The 18,301-nt window shown below is 41.9% G+C and overlaps 2 protein-coding genes across 2 annotated transcripts; both read left to right on the forward strand.

The window, feature by feature from the left end:
- The first annotated feature begins 261 nt into the window (after positions 1 to 261).
- Positions 262 to 8,096, forward strand: ddx19 (DEAD/H (Asp-Glu-Ala-Asp/His) box polypeptide 19 (DBP5 homolog, yeast)). The gene is made up of 12 exons (XM_021570095.2): positions 262 to 546; positions 1,126 to 1,165; positions 1,366 to 1,509; positions 2,112 to 2,247; positions 2,592 to 2,684; positions 3,069 to 3,171; positions 4,552 to 4,666; positions 4,858 to 5,035; positions 5,143 to 5,380; positions 5,698 to 5,860; positions 6,184 to 6,375; positions 6,622 to 8,096. The coding sequence occupies exons 1-12, from the start codon at positions 490 to 492 to the stop codon at positions 6,681 to 6,683; spliced, it is 1,521 nt and encodes a 506-aa protein (XP_021425770.2). The 5' UTR covers positions 262 to 489; the 3' UTR covers positions 6,684 to 8,096.
- A 4,973-nt stretch (positions 8,097 to 13,069) lies between these two features.
- On the forward strand, positions 13,070 to 17,214 carry LOC110494765 (tubulin beta-6 chain). Its single transcript, XM_021570096.2, has 4 exons — positions 13,070 to 13,201; positions 14,255 to 14,363; positions 14,484 to 14,594; positions 15,491 to 17,214. The coding sequence occupies exons 1-4, from the start codon at positions 13,145 to 13,147 to the stop codon at positions 16,642 to 16,644; spliced, it is 1,431 nt and encodes a 476-aa protein (XP_021425771.1). The 5' UTR covers positions 13,070 to 13,144; the 3' UTR covers positions 16,645 to 17,214.
- The last annotated feature ends 1,087 nt before the right edge of the window (positions 17,215 to 18,301 follow it).

The raw sequence follows: 18,301 nt of genomic DNA on the forward strand, positions 1-18,301 counted from the left end.
TATTTCAGTTATGAATACAGAATGTGTAAGGCACCATCTAGAGGCTGCGTAAAGTACTAAATACACATTGTGAGAAACTGATATTTTACCGCAAATAAATTATTTTATCCATCTGCAATACTCAGGGAGAACATGTGCGAACCCTAGCGGAACAACAATAATTTCATCCATGCAGGCTATTTTTTGTATTAAATGCACTATACAGAATTAGCTAAACCAATACGGTAACGTTATATTTGAATGCACTTTTGTTGTGCCATTCGGGAGGAACTGTTTTGCTCTTGTCTCAATTTCTACACCCGGACATTTTTACGGACGCACTGGTGAACTCCAAGCCTATTTCTTCACGCCATTGTAATATTAGTTTATTTTCAGACTTTGGAAACACTTTGTTGGGGTTCCTAGCTCAGTTATCAGGTTGGTGTTGAAGCTACTGGGAACCAGGTGGTGTGATAAGAGAACGAGACTGACCTAATAACAGCGGACATCATGTCAACCGACTCCTGGGCCCAGGCTGTGGACGAGCAAGAAGCCGCGGCGGAATCGGTAACGTTAAGCGCCAGCCGAACTGCTCTTTGGCGAAGTGTTTTGTCGGGTCATTGGGCCTATGCTTCGGCTGGTTAACGTTAACTATGGATTCTGTTCAAAAATAGCAAATTACATTAATTAACTAGTTAAATAGTTGACCGATATTGCAATCAATCCACAGTACATGCATGACCCCCTCGACCGTAATATCGTTCACATCATAATCACTACTGTAACTAGCTAGTTTGGCTAACGTCAGCTAGCTAATTAACTAGTCAAGTTATCAAACGTTAGTTAACGTTACTTTGCTAACTTGGCTAGCCAGATCAGCTAACTATTAAAAGTTTTCATTGCATTGTTTTTATTGCATTGTATGCACGTTCTCTGTTACATACAATTATTTATTGTTAGCTTTAACCCGATTTAATGTATTTCTTGTCACGACTTAGGACGTGGTAAAGAAATGGCATCTGTCCAGGGAGGAAGATCCTAACATGTTCACCCACTCCAATTTGTGCAGCACATGCCTTGAAATGACCCGTTTAAAAACATTCCTGGACATCCTAAAACCATATTATGCTTGTTTATATTTCCTAGATTGGTAGCCTACAAATCAAAGACAAGCCTGAGGAAAATGGTAAGAGAAGTTATCCCATGTTGCCTATTTTATAAACAGGCTATGTGGTTTAGCATAACACATGATCTGAAGGATTACAACTTACATTTGTGAATCAATTCTTGTTAACTAGTTTGGGTGAAAACAAAATGTTTAATTGAAAAAAGTGTCAACTTGTTCTGAGATACCACAGGCTAACAAATACCATATGGTACCCTCAGGTACTGCCAGCGCTGCATTGGCGACGACAGCGACGACAACAACAACAACAACGACGTCGACAAACACAGCAGCCGCCAGCGCTACAACGCCTGCAAAGACAGGAGGAGGAGAGGGAGACAAAACAGGGGAGGAGGATGATAAAGGTGTTTACTATCAGGCAAACAACACAACATGGGATGACAGCAGTGATGGAGACAGTACAAAATTGTCTGTCTTGAGTAAAAGTAAAGATATCTTAATAGTAAATGACTCAAGTGAAAGTAACCCAGTAAAATACTACTTGAGTAAAAGTCAAAGTATTTGGTTTTGAAATATACTTAAGTATCAAAAGTAAATCGAATTGATCTAATATACTTAAGCATTACATAGAGCCATGACTACATAGAACTCTATTCCACATCAATTAACTGACGCAAGCAGTAAAATTAGATTTTAAAAAAACACTTTATGGAACAGCGGGGACTGTGAAGCAACACAAACATTGGCACAGATGCATGCATGCATACACACACACACACACACACACACGATAGCATACGCACTATACATACACATGGATTTAGTACTATATGTGGTAGTGGTGGAGTAGGGGCCTGAGGGTGCACACTGTGTTGTGAAATCTGTGAATGTATTGTAATGTTTTAAAATTGTAATAAACTGCCTTAATTTTGCTGGACCCCAGGAAGAATAGCTGCTGCTTTGGCCAATGGGGATCCATAATAAATACTAATGTAACTGTTTTCAGATGACAAGGCGGCACAGTCGTTATTGAATAAGTTGATACGCAGTAATCTAGTGAACACAACCAATCAAGTAGAAGTTCTACAGAGGGATCCCAACTCTCCACTTTACTCTGTCAAATCCTTCGAGGAACTACGGCTGTAAGTTCTATGTCCTGTCTATGTCCTGTCTATGTCCTGTCTATGTCCTGTCTATGTCCTGTCTATGTCCTGTCTATGTCCTGTCTATGTCCTGTCTATGTCCTGTCTATGAGCTGTCTATGAGCTGTCTATGAGCTGTCTATGAGCTGTCTATGAGCTGTTAAGAGTGCCCAAGGTGGTATGAATGTTGTTGAACTAAAATGACAAGTTTTGAACAGAATCTGTTTTGCTGTTGGCACATGTAATGTGCTCTGGGCCCCTGGCTTTGTGTCCATATCTTTTCTTTTGTTTTGAATTTAAAAAATGTCCCCTTAATACTCCTGTTTCCCTCCCTGTCCCCACAGTAAACCTCAGCTGCTCCAGGGAGTGTACGCCATGGGCTTCAACCGGCCCTCCAAAATCCAAGAGAACGCATTACCCATGATGCTCGCTGAACCGTGAGTTTACAGAGAGCTTCAGTCAATCGCTCAGTTCAGACACTTCCAGATGCCTGATACCTCTTCGTCAGTCACACACATCTCTCAGCTTTTTGTATCAAGTTAATATTAATTCCCTGAATCCCAAACTAGTTGACAGACTAGAGATGATTAGTTTTGTTTGGACAGAAGGCCTATAGACCTAAGATATGCTGTGTAGAGTCTACCTCTCTGTAATACCCAACATCCTCTCTGTCTGGTCTTGCTCTTCTCCATTTAAACTGATATCAAACTGTTCCATTGATCTGATTGGCCATTAAACAGTTTTACCAGAACAATCATCAAGCTTGGTCTTTCCTGTCTCCTTCTCTCTGTTGATCTGACCCGTGCTCTCATGGCTACCAGCCCACAGAACCTGATAGCCCAGTCTCAGTCAGGGACAGGGAAGACTGCTGCCTTTGTCCTGGCCATGCTCAGTCATGTTGATCCCAACAACAAGTTCCCACAGGTGAGTTGAGCCCTGACCCTTGGCCTCTCAGGGTCAATTTCATTAGGGTACACTGTCTGCGTGCTTGTTTTTTTTGTACCAGGTCCAGGTAGGACCTTTACATGTTTTGTGCTTAATGGCATGTTTAAGTAATCAGCTGGTGAGATGGTATGTAACATCTTCCTCTCTCCTCTCCCAGGCTCTGTCTCTCCTACCTATGAGCTATATAACACCTTCCTCTCTCCTCTCCCAGGCTCTGTCTCTCCTACCTATGAGCTATATAACACCTTCCTCTCTCCTCTCCCAGGCTCTGTCTCTCCTACCTATGAGCTATATAACACCTTCCTCTCGCTCCTCTCCCAGGCTCTGTCTCTCCTACCTATGAGCTATATAACACCTTCCTCTCGCTCCTCTCCCAGGCTCTGTCTCTCCTACCTATGAGCAATATAACACCTTCCTCTCGCTCCTAGCCCAGGCTCTGTCTCTCCTACCTATGAGCAATATAACACCTTCCTCTCGCTCCTAGCCCAGGCTCTGTCTCTCCTACCTATGAGCTATATAACACCTTCCTCTGTCTCTTCTCTCCTCTCCCAGGCTCTCTCTCCTACCTATGAGCTATATAACACCTTCCTCTCGCTCCTCTCCCAGGCTCTGTCTCTCCTACCTATGAGCAATATAACACCTTCCTCTCGCTCCTTTCCCAGGCTCTGTCTCTCCTACCTATGAGCTATATAACACCTTCCTCTGTCTCTTCTCTCCTCTCCCAGGCTCTGTCTCTCCTACCTATGAGCAATATAACACCTTCCTCTCGCTCCTAGCCCAGGCTCTGTCTCTCCTACCTATGAGCAATATAACACCTTCCTCTCGCTCCTAGCCCAGGCTCTGTCTCTCCTACCTATGAGCTATATAACACCTTCCTCTGTCTCTTCTCTCCTCTCCCAGGCTCTCTCTCCTACCTATGAGCTATATAACACCTTCCTCTCGCTCCTCTCCCAGGCTCTGTCTCTCCTACCTATGAGCAATATAACACCTTCCTCTCGCTCCTCTCCCAGGCTCTGTCTCTCCTACCTATGAGCTATATAACACCTTCCTCTCTCTCTCTCCTCTCCCAGGCTCTGTCTCTCCTACCTATGAGCTATATAATACCTTCCTCTCTCTCTCCTCTCCCAGGCTCTGTCTCTCCTACCTATGAGCTATATAACACCATCCTCTCTCTCCTCTCCTCTCCCAGGCTCTCTGTGTCTCCTACCTATGAGCTATATAACACCTTCCTCTCTCCTCTCCCAGGCTCTCTGTGTCTCCTACCTATGAGCTATATAACACCTTCCTCTCTCCTCTCCTAGGCTCTCTGTGTGTCTCCTACCTATGAGCTATATAACACCTTCCTCTCTCCTCTCCCAGGCTCTCTGTGTGTCTCCTACCTATGAGCTGGCCCTGCAGACAGGAAAGGTCATTGAGCAGATGGGGAAGCATTACTCAGAGGTCAAACTAGTCTACGCCATCAGAGGAAACAAACGTAAGTCTACTACAGAGTCCTTTTTAAAAATCTCAACTGATTTGACTGGATTTCAAACAGAGTGTGAAACACGGGTATGACTGTTTTATCACAATGAGCTGACCAGGTTAATCATCCACCACAGTTGTTGTAACTGTGGTGAACAGGACAATGTGAAAAGGGGAATGTTCTCTCTCTTCTTCTCTCCCCAGTGCAGAGAGGTACCCAGCTCCAGGAGCAGGTTGTGATAGGGACGCCAGGCACCATGCTGGACTGGTGTCTGAAGTTCAAGTTCATCGACCCCAAGAAGATCAAAGTGTTTGTCCTGGACGAAGCTGACGTCATGATCGCTACACAGGGTCATCAGGACCAGAGTATACGCATTCAGAGGTACACACATTGACCCCTTAGTCTTCTCTCTCTCTCTATGTTTCAGGAAGTTGGCTAACAGTTCTAAAAACCCACCCACCACAATGACCCCCTTTTCTGCCTCTCAGGATGCTACCCAAACAGTGCCAGATGCTGCTGTTCTCTGCCACCTTTGAGGAGACGGTGTGGAACTTTGCCCAGCGCATCGTCCCAGACCCCAACATCATCAAGCTGAAACGGGAGGAGGAGACGCTGGACACCATCAAGCAGTACTACGTCCTCTGTGACAGCAAAGAGGAGAAGTTCGCGGCCCTCTGCAACATCTACGGAGCCATCACCATCGCTCAGGCCATGATCTTCTGTCATGTGAGTTATTCGCCGTCGTAAGTTGTTTGGTAAAGGGGATTTGTAGATCGGTGAGTGCACACTGTGTTACTTAGCCACAGATACGTGTTGAGGAAATGTTTAATTTCCAACTGTCAAGAGTTAAATCTGATAATGTTAATGGATGTAAACAGCGTGGCAAGATGAGAAGTTGTTACCATGTTGCCTGATACCTATTTAATCATCTCAGATCTACACTAGGAGCTACCGGGAGACGTTTCCAGTGGCTAGGGGGTGGATTGGGGATGTGGTGTTTCTCTCTGTGTACTTTATCCTTCTTGTCTCTCTTTCCCGCTCAGACCAGGAAAACGGCGGGGTGGTTGGCAGGTGAGCTGTCCCGGGAGGGCCACCAGGTGGCGCTGCTCAGTGGGGAGATGCAGGTGGAGCAGAGAGCTGCTGTCATCGACCGCTTCCGAGACGGAAAGGAGAAGGTCCTGGTCACCACCAACGTCTGTGCCAGAGGTAACCAATCAAACTATTGGTATTTTATTTAAAGGCCCAGTGTGTAGTGTTTCCACATGGTTTTGATCGTGTTTGTTAATGGTATACCTATTGATCCTTGGAGTTTCAAGTTAAGGAGAGGGTCCTTTTTTACCTCGTGATGCAGAAGTAACTGTTCAACTCTTCTTCACATGGACGTAGACTGATGACATTATATTAATACACTCGTCTTCATTGAATTATTTGTTCTTCACCTGGGTAATTATTGGATATGTTGTACACTCATTTTATGTTTGGTCTGTCCATCCACCTATTCTAATCTGACCATTTAACTCTCCCTCCAGGTATTGACGTGGAGCAGGTTTCCGTGGTGATAAACTTTGACCTGCCAGTGGACAGAGACGGTAACCCGGACAACGAGACGTACCTGCATCGGATTGGCCGCACGGGTCGTTTTGGGAAGCGGGGATTGGCCATCAACATGGTGGACAGCAGGTTCAGCATGAACGTCCTAAACAAGATCCAGGATCACTTCAGTAAGTCAGGATATCTGAATAAATGATTTAATAAAATTTGCTACCTGCCAAATGATTTTCAAGCTTTGAGGTCCGTTTTCCCGGACAAGGATCAAGCCTAGTATGGACTAGAAAAGCACTTTCCATGGAGATTCTTCTTTGGGCTTGCTTTTTTTGGTCCAGGACTAGGCTAAATCATGTCCGAAAAACCATCCCCAGCAGTGTGACAGTCTTAACGATGACCTCATCCTCACTAATCATCCACAGATAAGAAGATCGAGAAGCTGGACACTGACGATCTGGATGAGATAGAGAAAATCGCCGGCTGAAAAGAGTTCAGAACCACATGACTTCTCTAGTCCCCCTCCCCTCTTCCTGCTTCTCCCAGACCCCCCCCACCCCTCCCCTCGGACTGTTTATTATAGTGTCTTTCATTTTTAAAAATGTAGTGTTGGAGAGAAGAGCAAAGCCACAAACACAGCTATAATGTTTACATGTGGTTAAATGTCTCTCAGATATGTTTTTATAAGTCTCTGAAACATTCCCGTTTCACTCTTTGTACTTCTTAATGAATAAAGTTTATAATATTAGCTAACATTTTTCATTTGTATATGTGCATTGTAATGCTGTCATGGTGGTAGGCTTAGAGTGCAATGGCTTATGGAAAAACTTTTTAAATTATGCCAAATCAAATGTTACTACTGCCAGTATCTTCCTTGTTTATGGAATGGAAACAAGCCCTCTTATATAAAGATATTTTTGGTTAACCCAGTCCCTGAATGAAATCCCAAGGAGAGAATCCAGCATAATTAGGAAAATAAACTTCAGATTTTAGTTATCATTTGTGAATGTTTTGCAATGAATACAATAATTCTGATGTAGTACAAAGAGTGAAATAGATTTGTTTTCTGCGGTCTTTGTTTTTAAAAATCATAGTTACTTTGAGATGGTGATGGTTAGAGGTCAGGGGTTCATGCGAACTTGTATCAACCTTTCTGCGTGCCACTATAGTAGTGCAGTGTTCAAGTCACATGACATCCGATTTGTTCGTTTTCGGGATTTTCCCTCAAAATAGCAAAAGGGGATATGGAGAGAACGTAACTTTTGCTACATGTTTTGACCAATAAAGTACAGGTAAATGAAACTATATAAAAATGTGTAATTTAGACATTCAACCATGCATCATCTCAACCTCAAATGTTTTTTTTTGTGTTTTATTGATTAGAAAACGACACAGACCTCGATACATTTTTTCTTAAATCCTCTCGCAGTGGAACTGGTGTCATTGTTAGGTATGTTATCGTTCATATCTGATTGACCATGTACCTGGAGACTCACCTGTCAAGATGTTAGCTATTGGTCTGAGGTTTATTAACCCACACAGATGTCCCCATCTCAGAATCTGGAGGGAGAAGTTTGACTTTCTGCTCACACCTTTGTGTTTTAATTGAAAACTCCACCCAAAAAATGTATATTTTGCTATTTGTTTCATTAGTCCATTGATAATGTAGTCCCAAAATATGTCAGCAATGAAGTTTTCAAGGTGTACTTAAATAATACAGCCGGTGTGAACCATTTGTCATCATACCGGCTCTATGTATTTGGATATGTATACAGCAACTTGATTGCTGACATGCTAAATGTTTTAGGACTACATCAATAATGAAAGAGACACCAAAATGGAGGCTGCTTTAATAGACATTTAGTAAAATGTCATTAACTCATTACGATTGTGTGGAGCTGCAAAAAAAAATACTGGAAAAAAACAACCTCGAGATTGAATTACCCAGCAATGCCTTGCTCAAGTGCATTTTCTGTAAAAAAAAAAAATAATATTGATATTTATTTTCAACGATATTATTGGCTCAATATTCTGAGTTATGACTTGAAATGTCATATTTGACATATGCCCACCTCACCCTGAGTGTAGAACGTGTGATTTGAAGCGAAATGCTTATGTGACTAAAGATGCCTATAAGACTCAGGCACAGATTCAGCCTTAAACCTGGACTTTAAAAGCATTTTCAATTGAGATTCTCCATTGAGTTTGTTTTATAGTCCAGCATTAGGCTTGATTTGTGTCTGAGAAACCACCCGTGTGTGTTTATTAAGTACTGAGATGCATGGACAACCGGACACAAATAAAAGCTAATATTTACAGTACTTGCTACATTAGGCCAAAGAAATCTGAATGAAAAGTGTGGCTGAATGATTGATTTATAGTCACCTAAAAGCATTCCTTACCAACTGAAATGTTTATACACCTACAGCTTCTCTGCATTATAGTGAATTAACATTAACGGGTGACTTTTCAAAACTACCTGTATTTGGAGAACTTTCAGAGGTGTCCTTGATATAATGACATAACTGTTTGATTTGAATGAGGCTGAAGTTCTGTTTGAGTCTATCCTCTACAGAACCTCACTTTCTACTGTTCTGTTAACTGTTCAGAATGGTTCAATGAACCAGTTAGCTAACTGTTTGTGGGACTTCTCTTAACAAGTCACAGGGAATATCTGAGTGTATGTTATTGAATGGGGAAAATGCAGCCAATTTTTGAGAATCACTGATGTTAAATTGAATAACATGTTTATTGTTCTCTTGGTCAGGGAAATGTGTATATATGCAGTTAGATTTGGACATTTGGTTGTTTACTTATGAGTTCTGAGTGCACTTTGTGGAGTTGGCCCACTATTTACCCGTCTGTACACAACACTCCTACCAAACTGTTGTTTTGGTCTGAACAAACAAACAAGTTACCAATTTCCCCAATTATTAATAAAAAGTTAAATCAAGATTTAAAGTTAGGGTTGGATGTTAGTGTGTCTTCTTCTACACTTTGGTGTGTGTGTGTCGTGGGCGTGTGTGTGTGTCGTGGGCGTGTGTGTGGATGAATGATGAGACTTTCCAGAAACATTTCTGGCATCAAAATGTGTCAAGGCGTTGTTATTTATTATTTTTTTTCTTCCCTTCTGGTCATATACAGAGAGATGATATGTATCCTACTGTAGTGGGCCCAGATCAGACTAGTGTCTGACTGTTGTAGATAGACACAACAAGCTCTAAGTACAGCTGATTGTGGGCGTTATCAGAGACGCAGCAGAGAGAACAAAACGGGCAGCCTCACAGCTTAACTTGACTTCCTGCTTGGACCCCAACCACAGTTGAGTGATTATGTGCAGTACCAGTCAAAAGTTTGGACACGCATTCAAGGGTTTTTCTTTATTTGGACTATTTTCATCATTGTAGAATAATAGTGGAAATATCAAAACTATGAAATAACAAAAAGTAACCAAGAAGTGTTAAACAAATCTAAATATATTTCATGTTTGAGATTCTTAAAAGGATCCACCCTTTGCCTCGACAGCTTTGCACACTCTTGGCATTCTCTCAACCAGCTTCACCTGGAATGCTTTTCCACCACTTTTGAAAGAGTTCCCACATATGCTGAGCACTTGCTGGCTGCTTTTCCTTCACCCTGCGGTCCGACTCATCTCAATTGGATTGAGGTCGGGTGATTGTGGAGGCCAGGTCATCTGATGCAGCACCATCACTCTCCTTGGTCAAATAGCCCTTACACAGCTTGGAGGTGTGTTGGGTCACACAAATGATTGTCCCACTAAGCCCAAACCAGATTGGATGGCGTATCGCTGCAGAATGCTGTGGTAGCCATGCTGGTTAAGTTTACCTTGAGTACTAAATAAATCACTGACAGTGTCACCAGCAAAGCACCCCCACGTCATAACACCACCTCATCCATGCTTCACGGTGGGAAATATACACATGCGGAGATCATCTGTTCACCCACACTGCTTCTCACAAAGACACAGCGGTTGAACAAAAAATGACACATTTGGACTCATCAGACCAAAGGACAGATTTCCACAGATCTAATGTCCTTTGCTCGTTTCTTGGCCCAAGAAAGCCTCTTCTTATTATTGGTGTCCTTTAATGTGTTTTATATTTTATACATTTGCAAACATTTCTAAAAAACCTGTTTCTGTTTTGTCATCGGGTATTGTGTACAGATTGATGAGGGAAAAAAACGATTTAATCCATTATTAGAATAAGGCTGTAAAGTAACAAAATATGGAAAATTGAAGGGGTCTGAATACTTTCCGAAAGCCCTGTATAACACACTGTATGCATTCCTTTACTCTATCACTCAAGTGTGGTTGGGGTCCTATGCAGTGGTGGAGAAAGTCCTCAGTTGTCATACTTGAGTAAAAGTTAAGATACCTTAATAGAAAATGACTCGAGTGACATTCGTTTACTCCAATTAAGGGAAGGAGTGGTTAGGGGGGAAAAAAATTAAGAACAATGACTAAAAGTGAAAGAGAAAGTCACCCAATAAAAATCTACTTGAGTAAAAGGAGAAACGTATCTGGTTTTAAATGTACTTAAGTAGAGTGGTAGAAAAAAAATACAAAATTGTCATACTTGAGTAAAAGTAAATACTATACATCAAAGTCATTGTATTAAGCAAACCAGACAGTTCCCACATATGCTGAGCACTTGTTGGCTGCTTTTCCTTCACTCGGTGGTCCGACTCATCCCAAACCATCTCAATTCGGTTGAGGTCGGGTGATTGTGGAGGCCAGGTCATCTTGATGCAGCACTCCATCACTCTCCTTCTTGGTCAAATAGCCCTTACACAGCCTGGAGGTGTGTTGGGTCATTGTCCTATTGAAAAACAAATGATGGTCCCACTAAGCCCAAACCAGATGGGATGGCGTATTGCTGCAGAATGCTGTGGTAGCCATGCTGGTTAAGTGTTCTAACCTCCAATTTGGACTCCAGACCAAATCACAGATTTCCACCAGTCTAATGTCCATTGCTCGTATTTCTTGGCCCAAGCAAGTCTCTTCTTCTTATTGGTGTCCTTTAGTAGTGGTTTCTTTGCAGCAATTTGACCATGAAGGCATGATCATGCAGTCATGCAGTCTCCACTGATGTTGAGATGTGTCTGTTACTTGAACTCTGTGAAGCATTTATTTGGTCTGCAATTTCTGAGGCTGGTAACTCTAATGAACTTATCCTCTGCAGCAGAGGTAACTCTAAGTCTTCCTTTCCTGTGGTGGTCCTCATGAGAGAGTTTCTTCATAGCGCTTGATGCTTTTTGCGACTGCACTTGAAGAAACTTTCAAAGTTCTTGAAATGTTACGTTTTGACTGACCTTCATGTCTTAAAGTAATGATGGACTGTCGTTTCTCTTTGCTTATTTGAGCTGTTCTTGCCATAATATGGACTTGGTCTTTTAGCAAATAGGGCTATCCCCCCCCCCCACACACACACACACATCTTGTCACAACACAACTGATTAGAAAAAAATACCACAAATTACATTTTAAGGCGGCACACCTAATAATTTAAATGCTTTCCACCTCATGAAGCTGGTTGAGAGAATGCCAAGAGTGTGCAAAGCTGTCATCAAGGCAAAGGCTGGCTATTTAAAGAATCTCAAATATAACATATATTTGGATTTGTTTAACACTTTTTTGGTTACTACATGATTCCATATGTGTCATTCATAGTTCTGATGTCTTCACTATTATTCTACAATGTAGTGTGTGTGTGTGTGTATATATATATATATATATATATATATATATATATATATCCCATCCCTCCTTGATCACTCAACTGTGGTTGGGGTACCATATGTATATATATCCGATTCCTCCTTCCTTTGCAAACTATTGGAGCGAAGACGCTGTGGATAATCTACAGCCAAACAATAACTTCTCTGAAAGAGGTTTAAAACTTTTATAAAGTTAAAAAAAATGATTCCAATTTATTTCTGAGATTGTACAAAACTAGTTACATCCATTTAGGGGACCGTTAAGGCTTGAGAGCATCCCCAGAGTCAAATGCACTGTATACAGTGCCTTGCGAAAGTATTCGGCCCCCTTGAACTTTGCGACCTTTTGCCACATTTCAGGCTTCAAACATAAAGATATAAAACTGTATTTTTTTGTTAAGAATCAACAACAAGTGGGACACAATCATGAAGTGGAACGACATTTATTGGATATTTCAAACTTTTTTAACAAATCAAAAACTGAAAAATTGGCCGTGCAAAATGATTCAGCCCCCTTAAGTTAATACTTTGTAGCGCCACCTTTTGCTGCGATTACAGCTGTAAGTCGCTTGGGGTATGTCTCTATCAGTTTTGCACATCAATAATTTTGCACGGCCAATTTTTCAGTTTTTGATTTGTTAAAAAAGTTTGAAATATCCAATAAATGTCGTTCCACTTCATGATTGTGTCCCACTTGTTGTTGATTCTTCTCAAAAAAATACAGTTTTATATCTTTATGTTTGAAGCCTGAAATGTGGCAAAAGTTCGCAAAGTTCAAGGGCGGCGAATACTTTCGCAAGGCACTGTATACTTGCTGAAGCATTATACTTGTTCAGCACATCAACATTCAATCGTACTTTTATTTTTTGTTAGGCAAGTCAGTTAAGAACAAATTCTTATTTTCAATGACGGCCTAGGAACAGTGGGTTAACTGCCTGTTCAGGGGCAGAACGACAGCTCGGGGGTTTGAACTTGCAACCTTGCGGTTACTAGTCCAACACTCTAACCACTAGGCTACCCTGCTGCCCCCGTACTGTGTTAAATGCAAATGAAATGAAAGTCAAAAAGATATTACATGCTGTGACCTGGTGGTTTGGGTGTCACCCTGACAGCAGTGACATCAGATGCCCTCTGCAGTATAAAACCCTGGGGAGGAGACAGTGTCATGTCAGATGCCCTTGTGTGTTAGCAGTCTCTAGCTCGCTCATCATGCGTGAAATTGTACATCTACAGATTGGACAGTGTGGAAATCAGATAGGCTCTAAGGTAAATGTACTGTTTACTATTCAAATGAGTTAAATGTATTTTTATGCACTGAAGGGTTGATACATTAACAGTTTAATATTCAAAGAAGGTGTTAAAAGTATTTTTTTTATTTACGGAAGGGTTGATAAATTAACAGTTTATATTCAATGGGGTTAAATGTATTTTTTATTCACCGAAGGGTTGATAAATTAAATGTTGTATATTCAGATGGATTAAATGTGTTTCTTAAACACTATAATGCTTTAGCTCTATGCTTATCTTGATTCCAATCACAGTATATATACTACCGCAAAAACAATATATATATATATACACTTCAAATGCAAATGCAGTATATATACTTCCACTAGAAATAAAATAGATATACTTCTACTGCAAATACAATATATATATATATTGTATTTGCAGTGGAAGTATATATATATATATATAATAAATACAGTATATATACTTCCACTGAAAATACAATATATATATTTTATTTCCATGCAATGAGACTTAGAAACTGGTACAGTAGGGTATGTTACTTGATGATAATGTTGATGCCTTTCATATACTATTCAGAGTAGTAAAGCACAACATACCTATACATGTAAACCAATTGGCATTCTCTTTAGTATAATATATATAATATATATATTTAATGTTTGAAATAGTGTATATTGAGCAAGTCATTGGGTGCTGGCACGTTGCCTGCTGTTGCGGTTGTTGAGTGTGAGTGACAGGGAGTTCCCCAAAGGGCACTCTGCTCAGAGATAAGAAGGAAGTGGAAAAAGGCTGGTACATTGAAGGGTGGGACATTTTTATCATGGCTGCTGCTGAGGACAAGCAAGAGCAACTGTATGATGTGTTAGATTTTAGCTACAGTTCACCACTATGGACGGCTCACACGTCATCATAATGTGTGTATTGGGGCATCTGTTGGGGTCTGGGGGAGTTATCATAAGGGCCTGAGGTTTTCCTGGCCTTTTGACCTGTTGAGTTGTCCCTGGTTCTGTGTTTTAGCTTTACTATGTATCAATGTCTTCACATCTATCCATCATGTCTTTACAGTTTTGGGAGGTGATCAGCGAGGAGCATGGAATCAGTGCTACAGGAATGTATGAGGGGGATGATCCTCTTCAGCTGGAGAGGCTCAACGTCTACTTCAACGAGGCAAATGGTAAGAAAAATGGATACATTATGGAAAAATGAAGAGCGTTCTTCAGTCCACAGGACTATCATGATATATTATCTTGGACCAAATGCAAATCATTTATGACATGTTTATTTGTTCTTTCAGGTGGTAAATATGTTCCCCGGGGCCTGCTCCTTGACCTAGAACCAGGGACCATGGACAGTGTCAGGGGTAGCCGCATAGGAGCTCTCTTCAGGCCAGATAACTTTATACATGGTGAGAGTAACTGTACATCTGATCAAAGTTATTGATGACAGAAACGGTACATCTGATCAAAGTTATTGATGACAGAAACGGTACATCTAATCAAAGTTATTGATGACAGAAACGGTAGATCTGATCAAAGTTATTGATGACAGAAACAGTAGATCTAATCAAAGTTATTGATGACAGAAACGGTACATCTAATCAAAGTTATTGATGACAGAAACGGTACATCTAATCAAAGTTATTGATGACAGAAACGGTACATCTAATCAAAGTTATTGATGACAGAAACGGTACATCTAATCAAAGTTATTGATGACAGAAACGGTACATCTAATCAAAGTTATTGATGACAGAAACTGTAGATCTAATCAAAGTTATTGATGACAGAAACGGGTAAATCTAATCAAAGTTATTGATGACAGAAACGGTACATCTAATCAAAGTTATTGATGACAGAAACGGGTAAATCTAATTGATGATGATGGAAACTCAAAAATGATACTCTTTTGACACTATTGTAATATGCATATTGTATCTTAAAGGGATATTTCACTTTTTTACATTTAAAGGGGCACTCCAGTCTCCTTTTCAACTCATTTAACACACGATTAACTTCACAAAAGGCACATCTCAATAGGTGGTCCGGGTCAGTATAGGTCCCTTTATTGTTCCTCAAGGGGGGAGGCCGATGACATCACAGATTCCTGTCAGACCAACTCATTGAATGCACTACACCTTGAAGGTTGCATATTTTACTGTATTTATATTTGGGATATATCGCTTTTCTTGGGATATCGCAGTAAATGTTCAGAAATCGCTGGAGAACTTCCTTATTTACAATGTAAGTTAGTTGCACTAACGTGATGGGCACAATTATCTTTCTGCCGGTTTCTTTGGAATAGGAAACTCTGGTGCTGGGAACAACTGGGCCAAGGGCCACTACACAGAGGGAGCAGAGCTTGTGGACACCGTGATTGACAGGGTGCGTCAGGAGAGCGAGGGATGCGACTGCCTTCAGGGCTTCCAGTTCGTCCACTCCCTAGGTGGCGGGACGGGGTCCGGCATGGGCACCCTCATCATCAACAAGATCCGTGAGGAGTACCCCGATCGCATCATGACCAGCTTCAGTGTCCTGCCCTCGCCCAAGGTGTCAGACGTCGTGGTGGAGCCCTACAATGCCACGCTGTCCATCCACCAGCTCCTAGAGAACACGGATGAGACCTTCTGCATCGACAACGAGGCTCTCTATGACATCTGCTTCCGTACGTTGAAGCTCACCAACCCGACCTACGGTGACCTGAACCACCTGGTGTGCATGACCATGAGCGGAGTCACGACCTCCCTGAGGTTCCCAGGCCAGCTCAACGCCGATCTGAGGAAGTTAGCTGTCAACATGGTGCCCTTTCCCCGCCTCCACTTCTTCATGTCGGGCTTTGCACCTCTCACAGCTCGCGGCAGCCAGAAGTACCGCACTCTCTCCGTGCCCGAGCTCACCCAGCAGATGTTTGATGCCCGTAATATGATGACCGCCTGCGATCCCCGAAGAGGGCGCTATCTGACCGTGGCTGGGATGTTCCGTGGCAAGATGTCCACCAAGGAAGTGGACGAGCAGATGCTGATGATGCAACAGAGGAACAGCAACTACTTTGTGGACTGGATCCCTCACAACTGTAAAGTATCCGTATGTGACATCCCACCTCGGGGGCTCACAATGGCTTCCACCTTCATTGGCAACAACACGGCCATTCAGGAGATCTTCCGTCGCGTAGGAGACCAGTTCTCGCTCATGTTCAGGCGCAAGGCCTTCCTGCACTGGTACACTGGCGAGGGCATGGACGAGATGGAGTTCACAGAGGCAGAGAACAATCTGAATGACCTGGTGTCCGAGTACCAGCAGTACCAGGATGCCAAGGCTGACGAGGAGGGTTGGGGGCCCGAGGAGGTGGCTGAGGAAGAGTCGGCTTCACCGGCTGCAACGAGAGTTCAGAGTACGGAAGTTACGACGATGGAGACTGTGACAGAGACTATTGAAACCATTGAGACTATAGCTGAGTAGATGTGGCATCATATGTTGTGTGGAATAATCATATTGTCACTGTCTTCTCGGTTCTGAGCAGCAAGGCTGGAAGTTTCTGGAAGCTTCAACAAGAGTTTTTCCTGATAGTTTATAACAAGGGCCCAGAGTTTTTCCAGGTCAGGTCATGAGGTCAGGGAAAACTTCTGGCCCTACTCTAGTATTTGAGTCATAGTGTCCAAAGGAGATATCAGGATAATTGCCTGTTTAATGAAATGTTCAGTGTGGTAATAGAGAGCGGCAATGCAGTGTCAATTGTCTGCATTTGTATACTGATGTAGGCCTATTTGATGTGTTTTATGAAACTGAATAGATCACGGAAGAATCTGTCTGACAAATATAGATAACAAATTCTGTCAATGTTGTAATGTAGACTACCAGATTTCCCAAACTTGATTGAGATCATATGCACATTTTTAAAAGCTGTATTTAAAAGGGGAGTATAATGTTCTATTTGTTAATTATTTTGTGCCTCAGCAATTTTAGCAATGTATTCAGTGTGATATTGTGAACCATTTGTATTATATTATTAAAATTCTCCATTATAACAATAGTTATCTGTGTGCTTATTTTGTGTGGTTATTCCAAGTTCAAACATTATTGTCAAGGAACAATGTCCTAGGCCTGGTTTTAAAGCCCCAAAAACGCTACAACATACAGTAGCTAGAACTCAGTCAGTGAGGACAGTTGGCACATAATTCCCTCCCACTCCTCCCATCTGACAGAGAGAGATTACTTGTGACTGTCTCTGTCCAGCTTGATAAGACCATTTGACAAGGCAGAGGAATTCCCCTTTTTGTACAGTGATAATATGCTCAGATCAGGCTGAAAGACCCATGAACTGTGCCACCTGAAGACAGAGACTAATCTATGGACTAAAGGCCATGTAGCCTCAGTGGAGGCTGCTGAGGGGAGGACAGCTCATAATAATGGCTGGAATGGAGCAAACGGAATGGCATCAAACACATGGAAACCATGGAAACCATGGTGTTGATGTATTTGCTAACATTCCAACTATTCCTCTCCAGCCATTACCACGAGCCCGTTCTCCCCAATTAAGGTGCCGCCAACCAACCTCATGTGATAGGAATGTAGCTTAGAAGGAAATGATATAATCCATACCAGAGGATAATGACCTAGCATTCAGTCATCTCTGCAGTAGCTCTATACTCAGAGGACACCACATCCAAGACCATGTTTACTCAGGATCAAGGTTGGACACACATTGAGTGATTAGTTATGTAACCTCACTGAAGGGGATAAATGTAAACATTGTCCAGTTGCTTTTACTATACTGTGATCCTATGTGGAAAGTGGAATGGTCTAGAGGACGTGTCAAACACATCCCAAGGTGGGCCAAGTGTCTGCAGCGTTTTCCCTGCTCCCTTGTACTTGATCAATGAATTAAGGTCACTAATGAGTAAATAACTCCACTCACTGGTTGTCTAGGTCTTAATTGAAAGGAAAAACCGAAAACATGCAGACACTAGGTCCTCCATGGAAGGAGTTTGCCACCGCTGAGCTAGAGGATAGAGATCCTATTTAGGAGAGAAAGTAACTCATCGTTGAAAAACATTACTATTAACATGTGTTTATTTATTCAATGAATAAAAATGGATTCAACAGTAAGTCGACCTCA

This window comes from Oncorhynchus mykiss, chromosome 17 (assembly GCF_013265735.2).
Source record: "Oncorhynchus mykiss isolate Arlee chromosome 17, USDA_OmykA_1.1, whole genome shotgun sequence".
In the NCBI taxonomy this organism is placed as follows: Eukaryota; Metazoa; Chordata; class Actinopteri; order Salmoniformes; family Salmonidae; genus Oncorhynchus; species Oncorhynchus mykiss.